This window comes from Lasioglossum baleicum, chromosome 2, assembly GCF_051020765.1.
Source record: "Lasioglossum baleicum chromosome 2, iyLasBale1, whole genome shotgun sequence".
NCBI classification, from domain to species: Eukaryota; Metazoa; Arthropoda; class Insecta; order Hymenoptera; family Halictidae; genus Lasioglossum; species Lasioglossum baleicum.
In genome coordinates, this window is record NC_134930.1 from 19,692,226 (window position 1) to 19,717,460 (window position 25,235).

The 25,235-nt window shown below is 36.2% G+C and overlaps 4 protein-coding genes and 1 long non-coding RNA gene across 11 annotated transcripts; 2 read left to right on the forward strand and 3 right to left on the reverse strand.

Annotated features, from left to right (window-relative positions):
- Window positions 1-40: 40 nt before the first annotated feature.
- Window positions 41-5,805, reverse strand: LOC143219914 (tRNA (guanosine(18)-2'-O)-methyltransferase TARBP1). 2 transcript variants are annotated; one of them, XM_076445708.1, is made up of 10 exons: window positions 3,020-5,805; window positions 2,716-2,945; window positions 2,428-2,644; window positions 2,198-2,359; window positions 1,956-2,120; window positions 1,681-1,869; window positions 1,413-1,587; window positions 1,010-1,350; window positions 254-390; window positions 41-188 (listed from the first exon to the last, which is right to left on the reverse strand). In XM_076445708.1, exons 1-10 carry the CDS (start codon window positions 5,777-5,779, stop codon window positions 41-43), a joined length of 4,524 nt encoding a protein of 1,507 aa, XP_076301823.1. In that variant the 5' UTR covers window positions 5,780-5,805. The 2 variants fall into 2 exon arrangements, with proteins under 2 accessions (XP_076301823.1, XP_076301824.1); XM_076445709.1 differs by lacking the exons at window positions 41-188; window positions 254-390; window positions 1,010-1,350 and having other exon boundaries at window positions 1,413-1,564.
- Window positions 5,806-6,302: 497 nt separating this feature from the next.
- Window positions 6,303-8,645, forward strand: Thg (tRNA-histidine guanylyltransferase). The gene is made up of 3 exons (XM_076445786.1): window positions 6,303-6,657; window positions 6,778-7,022; window positions 7,386-8,645. The coding sequence occupies exons 1-3, from the start codon at window positions 6,303-6,305 to the stop codon at window positions 7,797-7,799; spliced, it is 1,014 nt and encodes a 337-aa protein (XP_076301901.1). The 3' UTR covers window positions 7,800-8,645.
- Vhaac39-1 (V-type proton ATPase subunit VhaAC39-1) lies at window positions 8,638-11,666 on the reverse strand. Its single transcript, XM_076445773.1, has 6 exons — window positions 11,344-11,666; window positions 10,903-11,253; window positions 10,108-10,265; window positions 9,856-10,032; window positions 9,662-9,739; window positions 8,638-9,600 (listed from the first exon to the last, which is right to left on the reverse strand). Exons 1-6 carry the CDS (start codon window positions 11,462-11,464, stop codon window positions 9,439-9,441), a joined length of 1,047 nt encoding a protein of 348 aa, XP_076301888.1. The 5' UTR covers window positions 11,465-11,666; the 3' UTR covers window positions 8,638-9,438.
- Window positions 11,667-11,934: 268 nt separating this feature from the next.
- L(2)gd1 (lethal (2) giant discs 1) lies at window positions 11,935-16,708 on the forward strand. 6 transcript variants are annotated; one of them, XM_076445720.1, is made up of 12 exons: window positions 11,935-12,619; window positions 12,683-12,821; window positions 12,895-13,001; window positions 13,097-13,460; window positions 13,526-13,894; window positions 14,072-14,440; window positions 14,502-14,872; window positions 14,940-15,115; window positions 15,426-15,689; window positions 16,003-16,041; window positions 16,374-16,464; window positions 16,544-16,708. In XM_076445720.1, exons 1-12 carry the CDS (start codon window positions 12,560-12,562, stop codon window positions 16,661-16,663), a joined length of 2,469 nt encoding a protein of 822 aa, XP_076301835.1. In that variant the 5' UTR covers window positions 11,935-12,559; the 3' UTR covers window positions 16,664-16,708. The 6 variants fall into 6 exon arrangements, with proteins under 6 accessions (XP_076301835.1, XP_076301827.1, XP_076301836.1 ...); XM_076445712.1 differs by having other exon boundaries at window positions 11,939-12,619; window positions 13,523-13,894; XM_076445721.1 differs by having other exon boundaries at window positions 11,939-12,619; window positions 12,683-12,815; window positions 13,523-13,894.
- LOC143220076 (uncharacterized) lies at window positions 13,096-20,780 on the reverse strand. Its single transcript, XR_013011566.1, has 3 exons — window positions 19,980-20,780; window positions 18,035-18,614; window positions 13,096-17,937 (listed from the first exon to the last, which is right to left on the reverse strand). It is a non-coding gene; the product is annotated as an uncharacterized LOC143220076 (long non-coding RNA).
- Window positions 20,781-25,235: the final 4,455 nt, after the last annotated feature.

The following is a 25,235-nucleotide window of genomic DNA, read 5'->3' on the forward strand; positions in this document are numbered from 1 at the left end:
TCACACTATTCATATTTGCATTCTCGTTAACAATTCGAAATTAGAATATATGTTGCATTGCGTACTGCCATATACATATAGCACCGCAAACATGAACATTTAATGAACGAATTACACCGTATTGAGGTATCTCTATGCAAGTATCGAAGAAAGGTATTAAATTAGCAGGTATTCCATTCTTCTCATTTCTGAAAACAGAATTTATATGTACAATATAAGACGAGTAACCTTACAGTCTATTTTATTTACTTACCCTAAAACAAGGATTGACTTCTTTTTAAATTTCATATTCAATAAGCTTACGCTGTTAACCGTTTGCTCCACACCTATCAACGACCATCCCATGTCCCTTTGTTGCAAGAGGTATCGACTCAATTCATTTGGCTTTACCTGAACCGGTTATAAAATTATGAAAAATTGTATTTTACATGAAATGTTAGAAATTGAACCCTAGGTTCAACGATAGAAAAATACGTTAACACTTTGCTGACTGGCGATTCGGAGTCAAAACTAGGGCTGATACTTTTCCAAAGATTCGAAGGATTCTAAGGAACGAAGTTGTAACTTACGAGTTTCATGTTATGTCATGATTTTTGACAAATAACTTTTTACACTCACTGCAATTGTATCAAATATAACTTAGCAGCGAAATTTCGAAGTTCAAAGCTTCGAAACTCCGTTTCTTTTAATCTTCTAATAATTTACTACGGAGGTTCGAAATCCGAAGCTTCGGAGCTTCGAAATCTTCGACCTTTGAAGGAAAGTAACAGCCCTAGTCGAAACCAGCCTGTGCACAGAGAAATTGTTCTTCATTTTAACGCAAGATCGAAGCCTTGTATTTGAACAATTTTAGCCTAAACTAAGATAACGTAAGAATACCTAAAATTCTCTTAAAAATAACTGTATTGTCACTCGTCGTGACCAGTCAGCAATTTGATAATTAACATAACTTTTCCTGAAGATTTATAATAAAAGAAATATAAATATATAGAGGTATAAAAAGAATTACCTCTGTAATAGTTATCCAGTTCTCAGCCGAGACGCTGAGATTTTGAAATTCTTTGTCTCTGATTTTACTTAAATTAGCAATAACTAATTCTTTCACATTGAAAATTTCACAAGTACGTGCGAGTCCTCCTAAATTTGGAGTACGATCGACGAGACTCGCTACAACTATGATACCATCTTCGTGAGGTAATATTTTTTTCTGGGAAATAGATTCTCTAATTGTAGACGAAATGTAATCATTCAACGAATTTGCAGGCACTGATGAAGGATCGATTTTCTTCTGAATATCACTTAATTCTTCAAGATTCATTCCACCAGATTTTTGAAGAGCTTCGGAATCGGCTGCATTTTCAAAAGTGTTTTCACTCTGTACATTGTAATTCTTATGATTGTCAAAAACGTACCTGCAGATTTCGTTATGTATATTGATGTTTCAACGTTTGATAATAAGTCCTTTAAGTTATCCATTCGAAGTGGATGGTTTTGACTTCTTTCAAAGTTTAATTGTTTGAATACGGCTGGGCTAATCCATTCACTTTGATCTATATCAGTCAACCTAGGCAATTCGAAATATATTGTCTACAAATGCAAAAAGAAAGGAACTTATAGGTCATATGTCATGTCTTTCGTAAATTTGAATAACTTGTTTAAGTTCAATAACGTTATATATACCTGCAGATTATAATCGTTTAGAGCATGAAAAGTGGAAAGATAAAAGTCCTCTTGAATTTTAATGAAACTTTTCATTGTATTTTCATCGTTTAAACTATTTACTATTGCGTTGTATAATCCTCTGTACTCATTTGTAAAATTATCATGCTCACTGTTTTTTAATAGTTGAAACAGTTGCATAAAAATCGCCTGTATAAAGTATACGTATTAGTATCGTATACTAATAATTAATTAACTGTTCTATAATATTTATCATAATCATATTTACAATGCACCTGGTTATAAAGTCGCATATTATATTGCTGTCCTAAGCAACAACGCGCAACATATGGCATTCCCAAGGTGATAAAAATAGTTTGAACATCCCCAGAAAGTAGCTTTGCAACATGATAAAATATACATGCAATTGAGCTAACACATCCTGGACGTTTTACAATACCCTATACAAATATTTTAAGAGTATGTAGACGTGCTATATCAATTTTGAATATAAGAAAAACCTAAATTCTTTAGATACTTCTCCAAAAAACGTCCACAGTTTTTGGACAAAAAGCTTCCGATGTTTGTTCTCCAAAAAAATTTTAATTAATAACCATTCTTGCATTATTCGCACACTGTGTTGATTACTTTCCAAAAGCATCGAATCACAAAGAAGATCTACCAATGTAGTTGTATCTGCCTGCAAGTTATTAATTTCACTATTTGTATTGCACTTATAATTTTTGCAATTTTGCGATGCCGTATTACCTCATTCAGAATAGGCTGTAACACTAATAAAATTTGCATAATTCGATGCTTTATCCTGTGCGTATAGGAATGGTTAAAATATCTTTTATTTTTGTATTCTCCTAGTTTCTGTAAAACAATTGGAAAAAACGCCGTTGCAAATTCCACATCTGCAGTAATTGTTTTGTGCAACAGTATAACGGAAAGTGCTCTGATACTACCATCGTTATTATGATCTCTATCAATAAAATTACGGATTAACAAGTAATTATAAGTCAGAAGGATATCATAAAATTTCAAACTACTTACGCTACTGGCATGTGTTGTGGATAAAAAGTTTTAAAATTTTTAGCAATATATGAACACGTTTGATTTTCTATTTGCTTATCCTTTCGAAGCGCGTGTCCATGAAGAAGACATAATAATAATGGTTGTTGTAAGTTCCTCAAGCTGCGTGTATCTAACAATTTCATCTCATTCAATAAAATTGTCTTTAGCTTCGGTACTTTGTTACTCTCTTCAAGTAACTCTTCAAGAAACTAAAAATCAGCAAAACAATTTACTAAGTAACAAATGTTAATTTTCTACGACGATAGTTTGCTATTTAACTTACACGATTCACGAGGCTTATGGCATTTGGAAGTATCAAAAACTTTCTATTTACAATAACTTCAAGGAGAGCTTTTATTGCTAAAAAGTACAGTTTATTCTTCGAGCTTAGTAAAGCAGATCTCCAGCACACAGTAAAAACAGATTCGAAATTTGACATACTTTCAGAGCTATCTATATTCATTCCTCCCTTGTCAACAATGTTTTTTAAAGTCAGCGCTACTTCTGGAATAATTTCATTTCCTCCCATTTCATAAATGTGCGAGATGTATTGCCAATCGATATTTTCTGGCCATAATTCTATTTCCACATTTGATAAGTATTGATTCATCAATTTCGCTAATAACAAGTAGCATTGCGAAGCTACTTTTCCCTTAGAATCCTTGTGACGTTCATTGTTATCAGATATAGGAGCGTGATGCATATTCAATAAAGGTTGCACATAAAGTTCTATAGACTTCGGATCTAAAATGCTTTGAGTATAATGTAAAATGTGCAATGCGCACATGTAGTTCATATTTGTAAACTGTTCTATATTTTTAAGAATGATTATACTGTCATATTTAAATTTCCCAACATAATCGAAAAGTTCTGACTTCGGTAGAATTAAATTCCCACGATTAAGAAATGATGTGATCGTAATCATAAATCTATTCGCTTGTTCGTAATCGAATTTAGACGGTGTACTCTTGCTATGTTTAAGTAGGAACTTTAAAGCATTTCTGGTATGCCCAGACAGCAACTGTATCATTCTTTTATCTTCGTTTCTACTTAAATTCAGTAATTCTGATAGAACTTCTATGGTATAAAGAATATGCTCAACATTTGCGTACGGTCTTACATCGCAACTATTAAGCGATGATAGCCACTTATACAGTATCTGTTCCGTCGAACATGATTTTGTGCATAGTATTAACTCTGCATCATAGAATAGAAAGATTACAGAAGCAAACTTCGCTGGATCCATTCTAACGTGTGTATCTTGATGCGAATCATCTTCGCATAAAGTTTTAACAAAATTCGTCGTTTCTATCTCTGTTACTTTAGCTTTCAAACAGGTTGTTATACTGTTCCATGAAAAGGAACCTCTTACGAGAGCTTCATCAGAAGGAAATTCCATCAACGTGTTCGCTAGAATTTTCAAATTGTCTACTCTCTCTAAAGAAAGAGAAATTGTTCTGATTAGTTCAATTTGCGACGCGACTCTGAAGATACAGGAATGCGCGTGTAAATGTGTTTGTATGAAAGACTTAATTATAATCAAATCATTCTCTTTCCAAACATTCGAAGTTCTATCCGTAACCATTCTTAAAATCAATGTCATGTAAAACAGTGGAATTGGAGCCCATGTTTCGTTGGCTATTGCTTCAAGAAGTCTAGAGATAAATTCGACTTCTGTGTTTTTTCTAAGTACGAATAATGTTGTAATTTCATCTACTATTTCCGGTTCCTTTTCGTACGATTGGCATTCGTATAAAAATGTCTCATTCAATACATTTAGAAACAATTTTAAGAATTCAGAGTCATGTAGAACTTTATGAAACTGACAAACATGACTGATCCCTTGCTTTATTATAGCATTATTCTCGTGCCTCAATATTCTCTCGAAAATTAGTTGCAGCCATATCATACCGAAACAGTCGTTGCATGATGTATGTTCTTCGCTACCTTTTATTAAATTCGGTACATGCGTCAAAGCTGGCGCGACTAGATGGTACTGCTTTTCTTCCAAAGCCTCTAATACTATGTAAAACTTTTCTCTGATATCAGTTATCGGTATTTCTGTTTGAACAGACTGTGCGCACATAAATGGTGCAAATCGTGTCTTCCTCGACTTTATTATACACTTATCTGAAGTGCTACTGAAATTCGTTAGTCGTTTCATTAGAAATAATCCTTGTTTCCGATATTGTCGTACGGAAGATTTTAAGCTTTTGATTATTATCAACCATAAGTCTCGATTGTAGCACAATACGTCATATATCCAATTTGCGTCTTTGATCTTTCCCGAATAACATGTATCAACTATAATGCTCAGCGTGCTAAGTTGATCTTGAAAATCTTTCATGTCTATTAAAATGGAACATAATACTGTGACAAAAAATGTTCTAGAATCATCGAAAGCATTCATTAATTTTTGGAATATAGAAGCAAAAGTCGACCATTCTTTGTTATTGCTTATTTCTAGCCACAGTGTTACAGCTGGGTAAAAATACAATTGAAATTCTACTTGCGATAATTGCGTTCTTGTGTGAACATTTAATAACTGCCCCAATTCGATCGAATCCAGAAAGCATTCCAGTATTTTCATGTAATACACTCTCTCGCTCTCGTTTCCCGATACAACATAAAATAAACATGTTCTTCTGAAATCACTTACATGTTCTTCGAGACATCGTAAATTGCAAAAAAGCAATGTATATAAAGTGATAATATCATACAAGATCGATCGATCGCTGGGATTCTGAAGTTGATATTTATTCAAATCTAAAACATTTTCTATTTGTTTGAAGCACAAGTTGTGCGACTCTGTCCTTGTATATTTCTTTTCCGGATGAAATAACAGTTGATACTCGTAACACAGTATCGCGCGGAATGTTTCTAATTTCTTTGTATCCGAAATATTGTTTGCTATTTGTGTAGCGTAATTTTCAATTAATCTGTGCAACACTTTAAATGGTTCAGTTTTAAATGCTGTATCGCATGATTCCAATAACGATAACTCCGGAGTTGGAAAATGCATGTATCGTTCGTGCGAATCCATTTTATCACGTTACTTATAATTTAATATGTTTATACAAAAATATTCGTGTTTACGTGCAAGGTTAGATCTAAATATTTAAATCCTTTTTCAAGGAGAAGAAGTTCACCAAGTTCACGTATTTATTTATATAAATATATATTTAGTCCGAAAATATGTTTGAATAAGAAAACTTTGAATCAATCTACATACAACTATGATATCATTGTATTTAATTGCCGTTGATTCTGCTCGTATGTTATTGTGTTATAAATAATAAATATTTATGTAATAAAAGGAATGTACATAACCAATAAAAGTACACGTGGGTACTCGAAAATAATAAATAAATATATATACGTATGGAATGAAAGTTTCTCGATTGTATTATGAAAGAATGAATGAAACAGCATCGAAATAAAAGGATTTCGTTTTGACAATAAGATTCATTAGTCTCGAGTTACAGTGAACCTGAATTATATACAGAGAGATTTCAACACTCGCCAGTTTCAGAGAACGTTTTTGTATTTTCTGACAGTAAAGACGAATGAAGGGAAGTAACTTCCTGAAAATCATCAGCTTGGTCAAACAAGTGGTTATAAGCCGGCACATCAGTTTGACAACGATGGCTAAAAGTAAATTCGAATATGTGAAAGAATTCGAACGTGACGACTGTTGTTTGCCAAATTGCTGGATTGTGGTTAGAATCGACGGTAGAAATTTTTCAAAGTTTTGCGATGCCCATCAATTTACCAAACCGAACGACGTAGCCGCTTTGGAATTGATGAATCGAGCAGGTATCACGGTTATGGAGGATTTCAAAGAGATCATTTTAGGTTTCGGTCAAAGCGACGAGTATTCTTTCGTTTTTCGAAAAGACACGCAACATTACAAAAGGCGAGGTATAGTACAGATCAAGAAATAAATAATCAACGCAAACGTACATGATAAAAACGAGTACAGAGAACGTTGTGTTTTGAAACGCAATTATTGTTTCAAAAATATCGTATTTTATGTTTCAGCTTTTAAATTAATGTCGAATGTGAACTCTCTTTTTACATCGGCGTACGTTTATTACTGGCCTCGATTCTTTCGTGGCAAAGAATTATATTATCCGCCTTCCTTCGATGCCCGTGTTGTATTATATCCAACGGATAAAAATTTGAGGGATTATTTAGCTTGGCGACAAGCAGATGTTCACGTGAATAATTTGTATAATACTTGTTTCTGGAATCTCGTGTTGAAAGCTAAACTAACTCCGAGTCAGGTAAGTTAACATTTTTACGTACAGCGGGTGGACAAAGTATTCGTACACCTTTTAACACTTAGCACTCGAACGGTGACTCAGAGTCGCCAATAAAAATTGCTGTACTATTATTTACAATATTGTTCACATTATTAAATATGTTAGTGTCTAATCATACACATTTAAGTATTCTATGAGATATTATATCAATTTCATATCTAGCTAGGAAGACATATATCATTTTCCTAAACTAATCCTTCTAACGTCTCAAAAAACCTCAAGCTGTTGGGTCCAATTTTGAAAAAGGTGTACGAACACTTTGTTCACCCACTGTATATAAGAATGAAAGAATAATCGATTCAATTCTGGTTCTCTAATTTTCAGGCGGAAGAGAAACTCAGGGGTACATTGGCGTCGCATAAAAATGAATTACTTTTTCAAGAATTTGGTATAAATTATAATAACGAACCTCCCCTATTCCGAAAGGGTACTACGCTTATAAGAAAATTAGTACCCGACGGTACGGGTCGATTAAAACCAGCAGTGGTTCCGTTGGTAGACGATATCATCGCAGACCGATTTTGGAAAGAGAATCCAGAAGTTATCGGATTGAAAAGTTTAGCTACTTATCAACCACCAAATCTAGTTAATAATACAAACATGAAACATGCGAACAATATTCCACCACCGCCAGCTGTTAACGCGAACTCTATGAACGAAGAGGCAAATCCTGCGAGATGTCGAGAAGTAGACGGTGAAAAGATGCAGTGTGAAAGTGAACAAATCTGTAGAAGATAAGCAGTGTTTTATTTTTATATAATAAATTTGGAAAGCATCCTAACGGAAAATAACCGGAAGTTTATTTTCGATAATTCGAAAATATTTTCAATTTTTCTTACAGTAGCGAAATCACGAAATATTGATTGTTGGGGGAAGAATTTAAAGTTGAATTAACGATTATTATATTTTTATAAGATGTATAATATATTGTATGTAGATGTATTTTCATACATGAACTAGTACATGTATATATATGTTACAAGAAAAAATGTTCTTCTAAAATAGAATTCGGAGACACACATGTCGAATATTTTTCGTTAGGATTTTATATTTTAAAGCTCATTGAACGAAAATATTGTATTTTCCAATAGTAAGAAAGTGCATTAAATAATATTCAATTATTTATGAATTTAAAGGCTGCTCTAGAATAAATATATTAAGATTTTTATACAAGATCTTTTTCGTAAGCATAAACAATACACATTTGATACATTTTGAAAATTTATAATCGTTTTCTGTAGTGTTAAAAGCTATAAATTATTTTGAAATAATCTAGATTATAAAATTTCACAAATACCTTTTCTTTCAACGTTTGTAGTATACAACAAATTGTTTAGATCTTAAGACGTTTAAGTATTACAAGCACTTTCAGATATGCATTTTTTTTGTTACATAGAACATTACACAAACCTATAATTTACCAATTCATTGTCCGACTTTGTTATTTAAAATATGAATGATTATCAAGATATACATAACGTAAGGAGTATGTAGTAGTAAAATCGATATTATTAGATGGAGCTGAAATGAAATATAAAAAATGGTTTTATGTTCCAAAAGCAAACGAAAAAAAAAATTATTTATTTTTATAATGATCAAAGTTATAATATTTATTAATAATTTGTAAAACTGATTGGTATAATGTCATAACATGTTACGAGATGAAAGTTATACAGTTCTCCGAAAAGGTCAGGACTTATTTAATGAGTAGGCCACTCGATATCATAAAATTCAAGAATTTCACGATAACTCTGTTCTTGTTGAACGTTACATTCGATTTGCCACAATATATGCATTGTGCTACAGCGAAACCTTGTTAAACAGTGGTTGTTTACTATACAAGTAATTTTATAATGTGACATATACAATAAAGTTGTTTACTTTCTCTTTAACACGATTACCAACGAATAAACGAAGCTCGTATGCGTAAGACACGATTTAAATGGAGTTTTCCAATCTTATGGAATGTATTCTATATTGTTTTATATTACAGTGGAATTAATAATCATAACATTGGGTAATACAAGACACAACAAATATACTGGTCTACGATAAAATACATTATATACATCTATATGATATAAACTTTTGTTATACATGACAATAACAGTGCTAAGTGATAGTTTTAATACCATTCTTTCAATTTGGCTAGACATATAATTGCCTTGTTATTTATTTAATTACGAATTAAATATTTATATTTTCCATGTATTTGGCAGTTTCCCCTTTTTGACAATCCTAAATACTGTGCAGAACTTTTGTGATTAATCATGATTGAAAAATAAAAAGGAGAAAGAGTCACCTTTTTTTCGAATATTATTATATATATATATATAACTGGACAAATTAATTGTTCCAACGAAATGTTTCAATAACATTAAAAGATTGCAATGTAGTTGTCTATCTTAGCTCTATGTTTCTGTGCAACGCATTCTGCTATCCATACAATGTTACGACATTCCTGTTCCTTTAACTTAAGGTAACTATAGAACACTCCGAAGTGAAATTGTTGAAGAAAGGCATGAACGTTTAAACGAACCTAAAACAGTAGGAAAGTTGATACATCAAGTAATAATAATTCTTAACAATATTAAGTTTACCTCATGTTCAAAGAATTTATCTTCTAAAGTCTTATCACCAGGATTATTGCCTGCGCCTTCGAACAAAGCACTATACTCCTGTGAATGAAAAACAAAGGCATTTTTGCACGTTAGAGCATGTACAAATGTATCGATATTATCTCGTCTTTCGAGAAGAGAGAGAGAGAGGGGAACATTTTATATAATATACGTACAGCATAATATTCTGCGACTGCTTTAACTTGTTCGTAATCATCAGCCCTGGCTAAAGCCGCCAATCCATCAGGATTTAATTTTCCACAGCGTGGATATAATTTAGCTCTATCATCTTTACCTAGCTCGGTTCCGAATGAATTGATAGTGATAATAATTGCTCGTCTATCAGCTTCGAACTACAAATAGAGTTTACCCTTAGTACATTATCTTTTAACATCGTATTTATATTTTAACTATATCAAATATTATACCGCGAGTATTTCACACATAGTGTCCGCAGTTGTTCCACCGATCTTTTTACAGAACTTATAAAATGCTTCTAAGTAAGCTTTGTATAAAGTGTTTCTAATGATTTCAATGTTCATTTCATCTAAATCTTGTTCGGAAATGCAGTCCACGAAAAAGGGGGCTACAGCAACATACATGTTATTTATATTATTAGAATGTAAAGCACATTGTTGTAACAAATTTAACCCTTCGCACTCGGAGCTATTTTAACTCAAAAATGAACTAGAATATTTCCCTTCTTAATGGTTTTTTAAATTTGGTGGATATGAAATTGATATAATACCTCGTATAATACTTAAATGTTTAATACTTGATTAGATACCAACATATCTAATAATGTAAACAATATTTTCAATAATGGTACAGCAATTTTTAGCGATGCCTCAGAGTCACCACTCGAGTGCCAAGGGTTAAGGGGGTAGACTCGTTTACAGGATTGCAAGAGTGCAGGATACTCCTTCTCACTTCTCGATAATGCAAAGATGGGGTTTTTCAGCAGTCAAAAGCACTATTTTTACGTTTACAAGGTGTAATTTGCATTATTCTGCAGTACATAGCTGTCGCAGCTTTAAGAAAATAGCTACATGTTACAAATTACACCTGGTAAACGTAAAAATAGGACTTTTGAGGGCGATCGAGGCCTAGATTCATCTTTCATCTAGCGCTTCCAACTACCGAAAAACCTCATTGCATGCATTATCGAAAAGAAAATGAAACAACGATTCTACCCCACTTAAGAGTAAATCCTTGGATCATACCCAAAGGTGTATCGACCAAGACTGCGCTGTAAAGCTCAGCAGGCGTAGTTGCTACGTGAATAGCTTCCATTTGTTCGAAACTGCCGAGAGGATGACACTTAGGTATCAATTCGGAAATTGGTCGTTGATGCAACGTTCCAGTGATCAATAAAATGATATTGTCGATCATGTAACTGTACGTAATGAAATCTAAGAATTGTGACAACGGCTCGACAGAATGATTACGCATGTGTTGAAACTCTAGGACAAGCTTCTCTCTCAGTTTATCGTCAATCACACTGACGGACAATGGTGACGGCTCATTAGCCAAAAAGCTGCCGTAATCTGTACCCGCCAAATGCAATTTCAAATCTACGCAAATAAAGAAAGAATAAGAAAATTGGGTTTAAAATAATTTGTAAATATGAAAACGAAAGTAGAAATTTGCTGAATAGAATGTACCTTCTAGAGTCTCGCATTGTACAAGATTGAGGTAGTCACTCTGTTGAAGAATTCCACATTTAAATCCACGACAAAGACCTTCCAAGTATCCTCCGTTGATATTGAACATGCAACCCTTCATTTTGGCGGATCGTTTCCCTAAAATTTCACAACTACACCACACGAAACACAGATCCGTCAAAATCGAAATCGGACTCGCCCTTTTCCGTGACGATCATATGACTATTCGGTGAGAAGTTTACCACAGGCCGCGCACAGTCAAAGAGTAGGGATACAACAAGAGGCGACACTTCGGGCGATCATCTTTCATACTTTCATGTTGGTCGTTCGACTGTCCCTTTAAACAGACACGCGGGAAATTTAAATCAACTGGCGTCAATATCTAATAATTATATAGTGCGGATTTTTTATGCATTTATAACAAAAATGGGTGGACGTAATTTAAAACAGTGAAAATACTAAGACAATTTAAGAACGTCCATATGTTATTTTCAATTTTTCTATATGATTTCAGTGTCTTGTAATTGACGAAGAGAATACGGGTTGTCTCTCTCTCTCTCTCTGAAAAGTCGTTTTCTTTCTAACTGTCATATTTTATTTCATTTTAAATTTCGAGTTACGATTAATTCTTTATTTCGATTGTCAACTGCAAATTCCTAAAAGATGAGACTACGACGCATCTAAAAAAGTACAATAAATAATATTCTCGTGAAATTATAAATATGTGCAACGGAATGGACCCATAAATTGGAGAGGACAAAATAATTTTCTTCTATTTCGTTAATCTATATATACAAGGATATATATATGTATTACTATTAGTTTTTTAGGAAAAGAATATTTTTTTAGTGAATGTACAATTGCATGTTAAAATCACGTTAAAATACCATAACAGAGAGGACCATATAAGCTGCCAGGAACAATTATTATGTTATATTTGAATATAAATATATATATTTGTTCTTAATAACAGTATAAGAAATTACCTTCGTTTTAAGACTGTATAATAGACATATTTATAAACAATCTAACACTTTTTTTTCTTGTGCGAAACGTTGTGTATCACTGTCGAGTGGATGACGCATATCGAGAAAATACTGTTGTACCGAGATACGAGATACGCTTTGAACCTGTAATGTATTTTATCTCTGTCAATATCTTTAATATTTTCCTAATTGTTAATTGATCTTTGATCGCGTAAATCTGACAAAACGAAATGTTTGGCAAGAAAGAGAAATCAAAACGTCCAGCAAGACCTGCTGGCAGCCTTGCACAGGTATTTATCTTTTGTAACCTTACTTTTTATCAATTTGATGTTTCTTAAATATTTCTTTGAAAGTATGGGATCTTCGAAGTGCCGGAAACCTTTGACGATTTAGGTAATAAGTTCATGGAGAACGACGACGATGATGATGATTTGGAAGCAGAACTAGCAGCGTTAACAACTAGCGATGATAATCAAAAACCAAGACGTAAAGGTTACACATTATTTGCATGTTTGTCAAATTGTATAATGTATATTATTCATACAACTTTCAACAAATTTATTAGCACCCCGAAAATCAATACCAACTGCGCATCTCGACGCAATGATAGCACAAAGTTTGAAAGATCCTGACGAAGAAGTGTCAGATGGCGACGACGATCCAGATTTATTGGTATAAATTATATTATATGTACATTCTTCATTCTACATAATAATCTTATAAGTAGGTGTATTTAAAATAATTTTAGACATTTTATATTGTGTTAGAATGAACTTAAGATGATCACAGGCAACGAATCTGCCGAGGAGATGTCGCCGACGGAAGAAGATAGCCCTAAAACAGAAAGCGTAGAACGCTTTGAAGCGGATTCTGCGCCTATGGGAGATACGATAAATCTTTTAGAAGAAAGATTAAGGTTGTACGAAATGGCTGAAAGGAAAGCGAAACAAGAAAATGAGCCGAGTCGAGCAAGAAGATATACGAGAGGCATTAGAACGCTTAAAGAATTATTGACCGATGCTCGGTCAGGGAAACCTATCAACGAAGAGGATATTCCACCGCAACCACCACCGTCTGCAGTCGCAGAATCTACAAAGAAAGTATCAGAAAGTCCTAAAGAAGAACCAATAGGTAATGCTCAAAAGAATAATAGTAATTTATATTTGATGATGCTTGATATACGTGCTTTTCAGAAGAAAAAATTCCTCCAGTTGACGATGACGCAGCACCGTCTCCAGAAGCTGATAATACAACAGAATCTGTTCCAGCAAAGTCTATAGACGAAGAAGCTTTGGGCTTGTTAAAAAGTAGGCAACAAGAATATAAGATTGCCGCATTGGCATGGAAGAAAGCTGGCAATAAGACGGAAGCGCTGCAATATGTAAGCGTAGCGAAACAGTTTGATATAGTCATAGCAGCGGTAAACGCAGGAGACACGGTCGATTTGTCTGACATGCCTCCGTCTCCAAATATGCCTGGATCGGATGCCGTTGCTGCTACACCAGAATTTCCGAAGACTCAAAATGAAATACAAGGACAGGCATCCTCTGAAGCACCACCTACAGGTAAATAATTCATAATTTAAGCATTCCCATTCTCTGTTGATATTATAAAGATAAATAAAATAAAGTAATTTATTTGGACGATAAAACATTTTTCTTATTCAACCCCTTTGAGATGAAAGGAGATGGTACAGATGAGATATCTCGTTATGAACGTTGTTGATATTAATGTTTCCGAAGTAGCAGAAACAAAACCAGTTGGTCCGGAGAATTTAGGACTCGCTTTAAAGGAGCGACTCGAAGTATACAGAAGATCAAAAACAGCTGCGGAAACAGAAGGAAACTCTTCTAAAGCTCGAAGATACGGTCGCATATGCAAACAGTTCGAAGATGCTCTCAAGTTGCATGCTCGTGGAAAATCTATAGCTCTAGATGAACTGCCTGTTCCACCTGGGTTTCCACCGCTTATTGCACCTGCACCGCCCGCTGCATCTGCACCAGACGAGGAAGCGCAACCGAGCCCGACACCGCGAGAAGCCTCGGATCCTGAACCGTCTGAAAATGCACAGAGTCCGAAGAGTCCGACGGTTCCTCCAAGAAGACAAACAGGTGTGTAATAATATTAGCATGTATCTGAACACAATCATTTATGATTGAACTGTCTTAATAGGAAAAAAACCAATTCAAAAGATGACACGTGCGGATAAACAGTCAGCTCTACTGCAACAACGCCAGCACGAGCTAAAACAAGCTGCTCTAGATGCAAAGAAGGATGGTGATACAGAGTTGGCACGTAATTATTTAAGGCAAGCGAAAGGGATAGATCCGTTGATCGAAGCTAGTAAAGCAGGATTACCGGTTGATATGAACACAATACCATTGTCTCCGTTAGCAAAAATGGAACTGAATGCAAATAGTTCGGGAGGACAACTCGATGAGAGTTTCGAGTTGGTCAGTAGCGAACACTGTTTGGAAGAAGCGACTGGAACCGACGAAGAGATTTACGAGAATCTGGAGGCTCAGCTAATGAAACAAATGAAGGTATAACAAGAACGTAGTGTGTACTTTAAACTGATATTATAATAAATATTTTTGTAATTTGTTGCAGTGGTGCTTATGTACTAGAGATCACTCGAAAGCTTTAGGAGATGTACCTGGGTATAATAAATGGGAACGATTCGCATTGGATTACAAACGGGATTTGGATATGCTGAGGGTTCGAAAACGTGATAAACTGCCACCGCCGCAACACCATTACGAGACAAAAACTTATGCTATAGTGCAGTCAGTATCAATCATCAATATATATGAAATAGAAAGAAAGAAGTGCCTTGAAGAGAAAGAAACGCTCTTTCCACTGCTCTTTGATTGTTTATCAAAATTTTAAAAAATTTTGGAGCATCAAATACGACAGAATTTAGTATGATTTTTATTTATTTCGTACTTACAAATGTTATTACCAATGAAAATAAGGATTTTATTTGGTACCACTGTCGTAAAGTTTGTGTCTACGAAAATTGAAAATTGCATAAACATCCGCAGTCTACTTATATTATACGACAACAACAAAAATAGTATGAATCTTATGTTTCAGGAGTTGTACGGATCTAGGTGACAACGACATAGAAATCTCGATAATAAGAGGGATAAACTATTCGAAAGAGGACACATACGTCATATACGAATTTCCCTATCCATCCGATCGCCCTCCGACAGACAGCACATCCACCGTTAGAGGAACATGCAATCCAGAATACGAAGCAGTATTTCGTTTAAATGGAATAATAGAACGTGGCTTAAGACAGTGTCAACGGGCTTTCAAAAGACACGCGCTGAAATGTCAAATTTGGGCGAAAGGGTAATTACAAACAATGATGGGTATATAATCATCTACAGCTTTTTTAATAACCTTTATTAATTGTATTTATTTAATCACTACTTATTTATGACAAGTTTTAGTTTGCAATAGCACATTCCTTATGAAATTGACCAATTTTATTCACGACCGTAATTTAGTAATATAGTAACGTTTATTGTTTACAAATCACGTTTCATTGTAATACAGTATGATGCATTGAATGGTGATCGAATGTGTTTTTATCAATATTAAGTAGATACGATTGAAAGTTTAATATTAAAAATAGTAAAATAGATTAGTACGTTGCTTGCAGATGCTCGCTGAACCCTCTCCTGTGTTGCACTCATCCAAGGTATGAAAATCATAGTTCTAAAGAGCAATCAGCTTTTCAATAGTATGCCCGTAAAAGTATGCTAATGTTTTTGTCTTGTAAGAGTTGTTGGTTGTTGGACTTTTTGTTGATTTTTTTGGTAGCTAGTGTACTGTAAAAAGTAGCATTTGGATACCAGTGTATTTATGAGGCAAAAAGAAAGTTCTGTCAAATCTATCTTGACGCTTTACCCATATTTTTAAATTGCACGAGCAACCTGTGACAACGTATACCTTCTTTTCTTATATTTCAGCTGTTAGTCCGCAATGCGTGTGCGCTTACTTAATATCGCAACTGATTATGTGTTTTTACAGTGGATTCTTTCGAAGCGATAGCCTGTTAGGTACGGTAACGGTGAAATTGCAGCCTCTGGAGAGTAAATGTGTTCTTCACGATTCATTTCCTGTGAGTGTTGAATTTGATTTATTCAAGATTACACTTTGAATTATATAGATTACATTAAAGAAATTCTTGACGACCGTAGTTAATGGACGGGAGGAAACCAACAGGAGCAAAGTTAGAAGTGAAAATACGATTGAGAAATCCCGTTCTTACTAAACAAATAGAACAAATCACGGACAAATGGTTAATCATCGATCATTGATGCGGCACCGATGGAGTCGCTTTATATATATTTTGATTTTCCAATCATCGCTTTATCGAGGCCTTGAACGTCTACTTGCTTATTATAAAACAATGGACAATGTATTATTTGTTTCATTCATAGCGACGCGTGTTAATGTGAATATGTATATGTCAAATAATTTATATATTTTATTACGAACGTTCAATTTTAGACTATACATGCAACCATAATAATGTTCCACATTAAACGAGTACATATATATGCACAGTCTAACATGTAAATATTATAACATGTTGCATAAGGAATTTGTTACACAACTATCGCATAGCAATTATACTGGCTAGAAGAAAATTATTCTGTTTGAGCTTTAATATATATATACACACAGAAATATCAAATTATACTTTATCTTAGCACCGTGATTTATGTCTATTTATAAGATAAGAGAGATTTGTCATTGAGTGTAAGAATAATTTTTTAATCACTTAATTGTTGAGAATAAAAGAAGTTTAAAACACAGTCGTAGTAATGAATACATATTATCCTTCTCTATTCTTCGAACTAAAAATTGTCTGTATTCATTCCAAGCCACAGAAGCTACTTTTAAATAATTTTACAGGGTTGAAACAGAGCACCAGTGTGTTCTCGTAAATTCTACTAATTATAAATGAAGGATACTTTGTACATTATAAACGATGGGAAGAAAAATCTTAAGTGCGATTGCAATTAATTAGTGTGCGCATAAGATACTATCACTTGTATCTATTGAAACGATTTAAACGCAGAGAAGGAACGTTCGTGGAGTGTAGCTGAATCCACATTTCCAGAGAACAATACAGCACGTGAACCTCACTAACAAACTATTGTCCGATAATCGTTCGACTCTGTCTCCTTCCAGTTCACCACTCCACTGTTTCATCCCTACCCACGTGTGCCTCACCGCCTAGTCCTTAATGGCTCCGTAATACTTCTGAACAGAGTAGGATGCACAGACATGCACAGGGGTACAGAACTGGCATAAACATAATTATAATAATACACTGCATTTACTAAAACTGACTCTTTAATATCATTCGTGCTGCAATAAACTGAAGCAAATATTTTCGTCAATGAAATTGTTATACACTTGTAGAACAATTTAAGTATTTGATAAGTCTCTGTCTGAAATAGTTACAATGTTAACAAACATTTCGATTGCCCCTGTTAGTATGCTTTTCTCGTGCGCGTATAGTCCGACGATTGCCTACGTTCAGGAATTAGTTCGCCCGATATCTGCAACCCTTCAGCGGCACCTGGAGCAATCAGTTTATAAAAATTTTGTTCTTCTGCAAATGCGTAGTAAATTTTCGCCAGAATTAATAGCGTTCTCGTGGCAAACTGTGTAGGTACCTAGATTCAGTCTGTCTCGTCGGGACCTTTAGAACTCATGGACCCTTTATAGTCGCGTTACAGCAATGGTGACTCTGTGGTATGCAAGGGGTCGGTGCCGAAGATTGGTACACAAAGTAGTTGACACCCACCGTGTCAAACGGTCGTCTGGTGGTCCCTGAAAAACTCTCGACCATGCCTCGCGCTGGCTTTCAACCGTTGCTGCACAATAGCGTTTCCCGCGGTGCACATATCGATCGCGCCATTGGAAAACAATGGGATTTATTTGCCAATTAGACAATTAGGTCGGCTGAAAGGGCGCAGGGAGCGCGAGCAACCGAAACTTCGGCGTAGTAAGTACCGCGAATCTGGATTACACGGTCCAGTGCAGAGTATTTGACGAGCATATACATACCGCGGTTAATGTTGACCTTTTGGCCTCAGCCAGCGGGATTCTGCGTGCAAATTAACGATGTTTGTTCTGAACCCTTTGGCCTGCCTTGATTCATCAGTCCCGTCGCTCTTTCCTCCCTCCGCGCGGAAAGGGTGCGCGCCGACCCTTAACCCGACCGATTCGCTTTTTCCGATCCTTCAACATTTTCTGAAACAGAAACATTCTCTTGTTGCGATAGTACATCGGGTTATCTCGGAACGGACGACCTTACGACGAACAGTGTTTCTCAACAAATCAGAAAGCGGAGAAATGAAGTTTAAAAGTCCAGACCGAAACAGCATCTTTAGAATTTCTTTCCCAAAAAGATTTATTTGTCCTTTTTTTTGTATTCTGGAACGAATTGGTCCGTTAAAGGATACTGTATGATCAAAGTTTGATTGCTCTTGTAAAAGACAGTCTAAATTTGCGACGTTCCGCAATTAATTCCTAGCTTTGCATAAAGATCCGCACCGACCAAACACGGTTGGTGGTCGTCAATCACGGAGTGTGGCAATTGTGAATGGATCTATGCTGACGTATTCGCGAGATAACCTTTGACACGTCTCGCGGTTTATCAGCGCGAGTGCACTACATTGTACATAACGCTGCGTTTTATTACTTCGAATCGCGTCACACAGTAATTACATTGTAATGCATATTTACGATCTGTTCTAAAGAGGTCAGAACCATAGTGCAAACGAGCTTCTTCCACTGCTCGAACGTTATTCTGAATATCTGACGACCCGATAACGATCACGAACCACGACATTAAATTATAGCGTAATTCAGTCGGGCAAACGGTGAATCGATGGAATCACGGAATCTCGCCACACCTCCGGTATCCCTTCCGCGGGACACGTGCTTCGCGTCGGCAGCTCTTCTTCTTTTTCGAAATCGTTTCCCGCAGATAGAGTCCGGTTACGCGGTTTCTGCTTATTCGGCAGATGGCCGGACGTGACGTCACTGGAACCAAGCGAGTGTTGATTGCAGATGCCAGATGCGACCCGACACCGAAACTTCTTTCGCCGTCTCTTCCTTCTCCTCGCGAATCCACCTCGCGGATCACGCCGCGGTTTCGCGTTACGTGACGGCGCGGCGCGGCGGCGACTCGGTTTTGTTCGGCTTTTATGTCAAAGTCTACGATGCATAATATGATGTGTACTTCCGACACTTCGCGGTCTCAGTTTCTCACCAGCTTTCGCATTACTCGATTGATCCCATCAAAATTATATCACGAGTTATGTCGCGCGAACCGTGTGGAATCGTCTCGAAGAAATTCATTCTTCACCGATCGGATGCGTGTCTGTGATTTATTTCGACTATTCGTACACGTAACTGAAACTCGTTTGCAAACAAATTAATTTTTCACGAATAGATGCATGTCTACGATTTACTTTCCTTATTCTTGCCCATATTATACTCGTGTAAAACGAAACTTCCGACGAGCTTTTGCATTATTCGATGAAACTCGACTCCGTTAAAATTACGCCGGGAGAAAAATGATATTAGAATTAATATTTTTATTATTCTTGCCTGTTGCACGCACGTAACTGAAACATCTGCGTGCATAATCTTCCGACGTTTCGCGCCTTGATATATTCGGCTTATCAGCGAAGTTCGTCACCGGCGACTGTTATCATCGCGACATCCTTCAACAGGGGAAAAATAGATCGGCGAAGTTATACAGTTGGTCTATGGTTGTCGAAGGCCGATGATTTGAAGTCACGAACGGATTCGATGCGATACGATACGATCCACGCTGTGTTAGGCGCAATCAGTAAGTCCCCGTAGTCAGCGCACGAAGTGACGGTAGCTCGCGTATTGCATCGGTTATTAATAAATCGTTACCAGGAACTGCGACCCGTCTCTTGAAACGCTGCACCCGCACCCGAGTGATTTCTTCGTGCCTCGCCTGCACGGTGTCTTCTTGTAGGGGGATGTTATTACGACCTTTCCCGCTGCTCCGATTGCCGTGAGTTGTTTTACAACGGCGCGATATATTCGAGCGGTGACGGTAGCACGCATGGAACGCGTGCATGCTGACGCCATTTCGTATTTATCTATCAAGGCACGGTTATTTTCGCATCTGTCGTCGGCATGATTTTTACCGAGGAAACGTCCGGGGGCTCGATTAATCCCCACACTCGTCCCACGTACCTGTAAGTAGAATGGACTCGCGTGGACTCGCGTTTAACCCCTTGCAGTTACAGTTAGGGTGGATTTATAGTGGAGCTGTGAGCATCGATGATAGCGGCGCGGTGAAAAGAAACCAACGTTCGTGACAACATTTCGACACATACTAATGAATAAGTTCATATGTATTTTCATTGTTTTTCTTTTTTTTCACCGCACAGCTCACCTCGCTGCTCCACTATAAATCCACACTTAGGGATGGGATCAAATACCTCGCAAATAGGCTCGAACCTTGATTGATGGAATTCGAACTCTCTATAAGTACTTTGAAAAAAAAATAGTACTCCCAAGTATACGTGGTTTTTTTGTAAACACACTGTGGAGATGAGAGAGAAAACGGGGTCTCATAATTTTACATGCTTCTACCGATGATTGTAGTTTGGAATGTACTTTGCGACAAAAACTCTCTCTGATATGTTATATCGAACATTATCTAGGTGATGTCGAGAACAATCATTTGTATATGTTAAATGCATTATTGGATGCACGATTCAAAACATTAGCTTTTTCTAAAGATGAATCTATCTCTCGAGCACGGGATGCCTTGACTGATATAGCCACTAATTATATTAATAATGATAATTCATCTACAACATGTGATAGTTCACAGTCGCAGATGTCCGAAAATCGGCACAGTAGCGAATTATCAATTTGGTCATCCTTTGACAATGAAATAGCAATTACAAATAATGCGATACCTGTCTGATCGTCTGCTGTGTTAGAAGTGGAAAATTATCTAAAATCACAATATATTTAGAACGCAAAGAAGACCCGTTATTATTTTGGCGTGAAAATTCAATCAAGTACCCCATTTTATCAAAAATTGCACGTGACTATCATTGTATAATGGCCACTTCTGTACCTTCAGAAAGAGTTTTTTCAAAAGCGGGAAATATCATGGATAAAAATAGAAATAGGATAAAACCAAGTATTGTAAGTGAGATATTATTTTTAAATAGTTACGAATTTAATAAAGAAAGTGCTTAAAACCTACTATGCAGTTCTGATTTCCAAGATTCGAGTACTAATTGTGAAAGTTTCGATTATGTTCAACATCGAAGTATTTTTTGAAACTTCTAAGTACTCATTCCGAGGTTCGATAACTACTTGTATGTATACAATGAATACTTTCCAAGTATAATCATTGCAACTTTTATTCCTTTTAAGTAGTAATCGAAACCCATGAAATGAAACTTGGTTATTGAACTTGACTCGGATTCGTGAGTACATATTGAACTTGATCCCATCCCTAGTTACAGTGATTAAAACATCTTTATCTCGAGAAATGTCGTAGAAGGGAGAAGAAAATTTATAGTTTTTGTATGGCTACATTTATTTGAATGCTTAAATCTTAATTACTAACGAATCAAATTTTGTTTCATTGAGAAACGAGAGTCTACCCCCTTAACCCTTAGCACTCGAATGGTGCTGTACCATTATTCAAAATATTGTTTACATTATTAAACGTATCGGTATCTAATCAATGGACTGCAGAAGTTTATCGAATTTGCACTTTTTCCAGACAATTTTTAAAAGAAAGGGACTCAAATAAAATATTACTTCCAGTGGTAGTAGCCTTTGTGGATTTGAAATAAATATATAACCTTTTAGATATTGTACGAGTATGATAAAAAATCGTAGGGAATGGAAATATTCTAGGTCTGAAGAAAAATGTCTAGTTTCCAAGTTAAAATAAATACGTGTTCAAAAAATATTCGTCCAGCAGCATTCGTCGAGTTAGCAGCAGAGTGTTGTTATAATCAAACGAACCGATGTTTGTTTATTTCGGAGGAATCACGAAGAGATAGAAGACATAAAACGTGCTAGCAATAGGGGAGATATTGGCTATTAAATTTAATAGCCGGGGACGAGAAACGATAGTTCTTCGGGAGCTCTTCTTCGTTCGCTTCCCTTAGCTTCGCTGAAACAATAAAAACTTCCCATTAATAACAGCGTGGTGACAAATATGACGGAACTTCCGGCGCGGACCGGAAATCGCTAAATGCACCAGTGTCTGGTTTCATCCCCCTCGCGTTCCGTATATGTTGCGTCTTCGTTTAACTTGATCTGCTCGTTTCCCTCGATAAATTCATTTCTTGCGTTCGACGAGCCGTGGTTTGATCATCCGCAATACTGCTAGAAACATTCTTATTGTTGTTAGGTTTCTGCCAGTTGAGTGTATCCGTGTATAAAGAAGTGTACGGATTAAAATACATATATTACTAGTACACGTGAACACGTGTATCCTTAATACACGTCGAAAACCGTGATCTCGAATAAAAATCGAGCGCCGGAGAAGTGGGAATATCGGTGGTAGACTTCGAAATAAATCTGGAACCGTGAAAGTGGAATCCGCAGGCGGCCAGAGTAGGTGCGCGCTCGTTTCACCATTTTCCGCCCGGTGGCGAAACGGAACATTATGTTTTTAATCACGGCGACACAAATACCGCGATTCGATTGTTCCTCGGCCCGATACACAGCGATGATCCGAGAATAATTGAGGCACGAACGGCAAACAGATCTGCGCCCTGACGGAGCAGGGGTGCTCTCGCTGCCTTTTCCACCCCCGCTCAACCCCCACCTACGGCATCCCATGCTCTATGACCGTGGCACGATCTCTACTTCATTGTCATCTGTCATCGCGCCGCGAACAAATGAGCGTCTCAACAGCCGGCAGACAAATGACTCCAAGGATTATCCTGCTGAACGTTCTTCGTCCCTTTTCACTGACAACTTTTCACCCTCTTTTTCTCTCTCTCTCTCTCTCTCTCCATTTCTCCGATCGACTTTCTCTCTGTCTTTTTAATGTTGCTCTTTCTCTCCATTACTTCTTATCTTTCCCGTTCTCATTATTTTTATCGTCTATCTTGCTTGAAACTATGTTGAATCAATTTATCAATTTATTTAAACCGTGGCGAGTGAGTTTTATCTTTGTTCGTATCATTCATGAGTTTATTCTGATGGTTTCTGGTAATAAATATGTACGGCCGAATAACATATACAGGGTGTATAAATTGTACACCCTTACGTTTTATTCTGCTCATCACAAGGATGATAAATGCAAAAGAATATTCATCATTAGTCTGATTTTATTCATTATCATATTTTTGATATACTTCATGCGCAAAGAAATGATTTGCAACGGCTTTACTAAAAATTTATTAATTTCTATTTCACTCGAACGTGAAAATCAAATATGAATAGAATCAGTTCGATGATATTAAAAGACTTTGACATAATTTTTCAAGAGACCGATTCAGTTTTGACCCCCATGGTTTCTTTTGCACTTTTTATCCGTGCGAACGAATAGAATACGACGCAATGGAAAAAAAATTGTTGACCTTTTCACCTTGAAATAGTTGAAATTCGAGGTCACAATTAATTTCGCTGCACCTTTCTCCTCACGAAAAAAATATAAATTTTCATTCGAGCTTTCGAGAAAATCGAGTTCGAAAATGTTGCTTTTCCGAGATATTTTTACACGTAGAAGGATAGCGCAATGTAAAACACGATTCCTACGAGGCAATTTACAGAATAATGATTCACGGAAGGTGTAGGTTTGGTGTGTCGCCCGTGTTTATAGTTGTACAGCGTCCCGTACACGTTTCAATCCACCCCTCTTCCCGGCTCTTGTCTCTGTTATGAATGAATCAGGGGATACCATCCCCCTTCCCGAATACCGCAAGCAACCCGCTCGATCACCGCGGATCAGTTTGTTTCAGGATGCTCGAAATACGCCACGAGTGGATCCCTGGATCCTTTGGAGATTGATATTAGCGTAGAAGAAGGAGGATCTTCTGTGTAGTGGTTTACGAACGATTCGGATATCATTCTTGCCGGTTTTGTTTGCTCTGTCTGTTCGTGGACTGCTTCGTTCCGCAGGCTTGCGTTAATTATCGTGGCCAACGGTAGCCAACACTAATCAACATGAATTTGTTCATCACTGTTTTCAATTGTAGTCCGTAGAGATAGTAATGTTTATTATTGGACAACGGATTTTATGCATCTATGACGTAAATGATTAGATGCAGTTTAAAACAGTAGAAACATTAGAAGAATTTAAAAATACTGTTTTATATTATTTTCAACCTATTAAACCTGTTACGAAAGGAAATCCATTTTTATTCCACTCGTTATCATTAGACAGCGGAGTTTATGCATTTATAACAAAAGTGAATGGGTGCAATGTAAAACAGTAGAAACATTAGAAGAATTTAAAAATACTGTTTTATATTATTTTCAACTTACTAAACGTATTAACGTTTATTGATATTCACCTAGAACATTTTTATTTTGCATAAAGATCGGCTGTCTATTATCCTATCTAATTTCTATGTAGAAATCTGTAAAACATCGCGATCTTTCTTACAGAGCGAGACGAAATAAGTGAAAATATCCACGCATGTCGCTGGACCTGTTTTACGAGGCACGTCTGACCTATGCACGTCGCTTTCACTGTAAGATCAATCGCACCGGAAACTACTGTCTCCGCCCAGAGTTCTTCCATTACGTTCAAGGTTCGGAAACTCCGATCAACCATTTCATCAAGAAGATTACAAAGTTATTCGCGCCGCTTTACAACATTTACCTCTAACT

Coding starts and splice junctions, on each gene's coding strand:
- LOC143219914 (XM_076445708.1), bottom strand. CDS start 5,779: ATGGATTCGCACGAACGATACATGCATTTTCCAACTCCGGAGTTATCG. Junction 1,351..1,412: donor ATACATAACGAAATCTGCAG/GTACGTTTTTGA, acceptor TTGAAAATGCAG/CCGATTCCGAAGCTCTTCAA. Junction 391..1,009: donor ACTGGATAACTATTACAGAG/GTAATTCTTTTT, acceptor TAACCGGTTCAG/GTAAAGCCAAATGAATTGAG.
- Thg (XM_076445786.1), top strand. CDS start 6,303: ATGAAGGGAAGTAACTTCCTGAAAATCATCAGCTTGGTCAAACAAGTG. Junction 6,658..6,777: donor GCAACATTACAAAAGGCGAG/GTATAGTACAGA, acceptor TTTATGTTTCAG/CTTTTAAATTAATGTCGAAT. Junction 7,023..7,385: donor CTAAACTAACTCCGAGTCAG/GTAAGTTAACAT, acceptor TCTAATTTTCAG/GCGGAAGAGAAACTCAGGGG.
- Vhaac39-1 (XM_076445773.1), bottom strand. CDS start 11,464: ATGAAGGGTTGCATGTTCAATATCAACGGAGGATACTTGGAAGGTCTT. Junction 11,254..11,343: donor ACAATGCGAGACTCTAGAAG/GTACATTCTATT, acceptor TTATTTGCGTAG/ATTTGAAATTGCATTTGGCG. Junction 9,740..9,855: donor CAGTCGCAGAATATTATGCT/GTACGTATATTA, acceptor TTTCATTCACAG/GAGTATAGTGCTTTGTTCGA.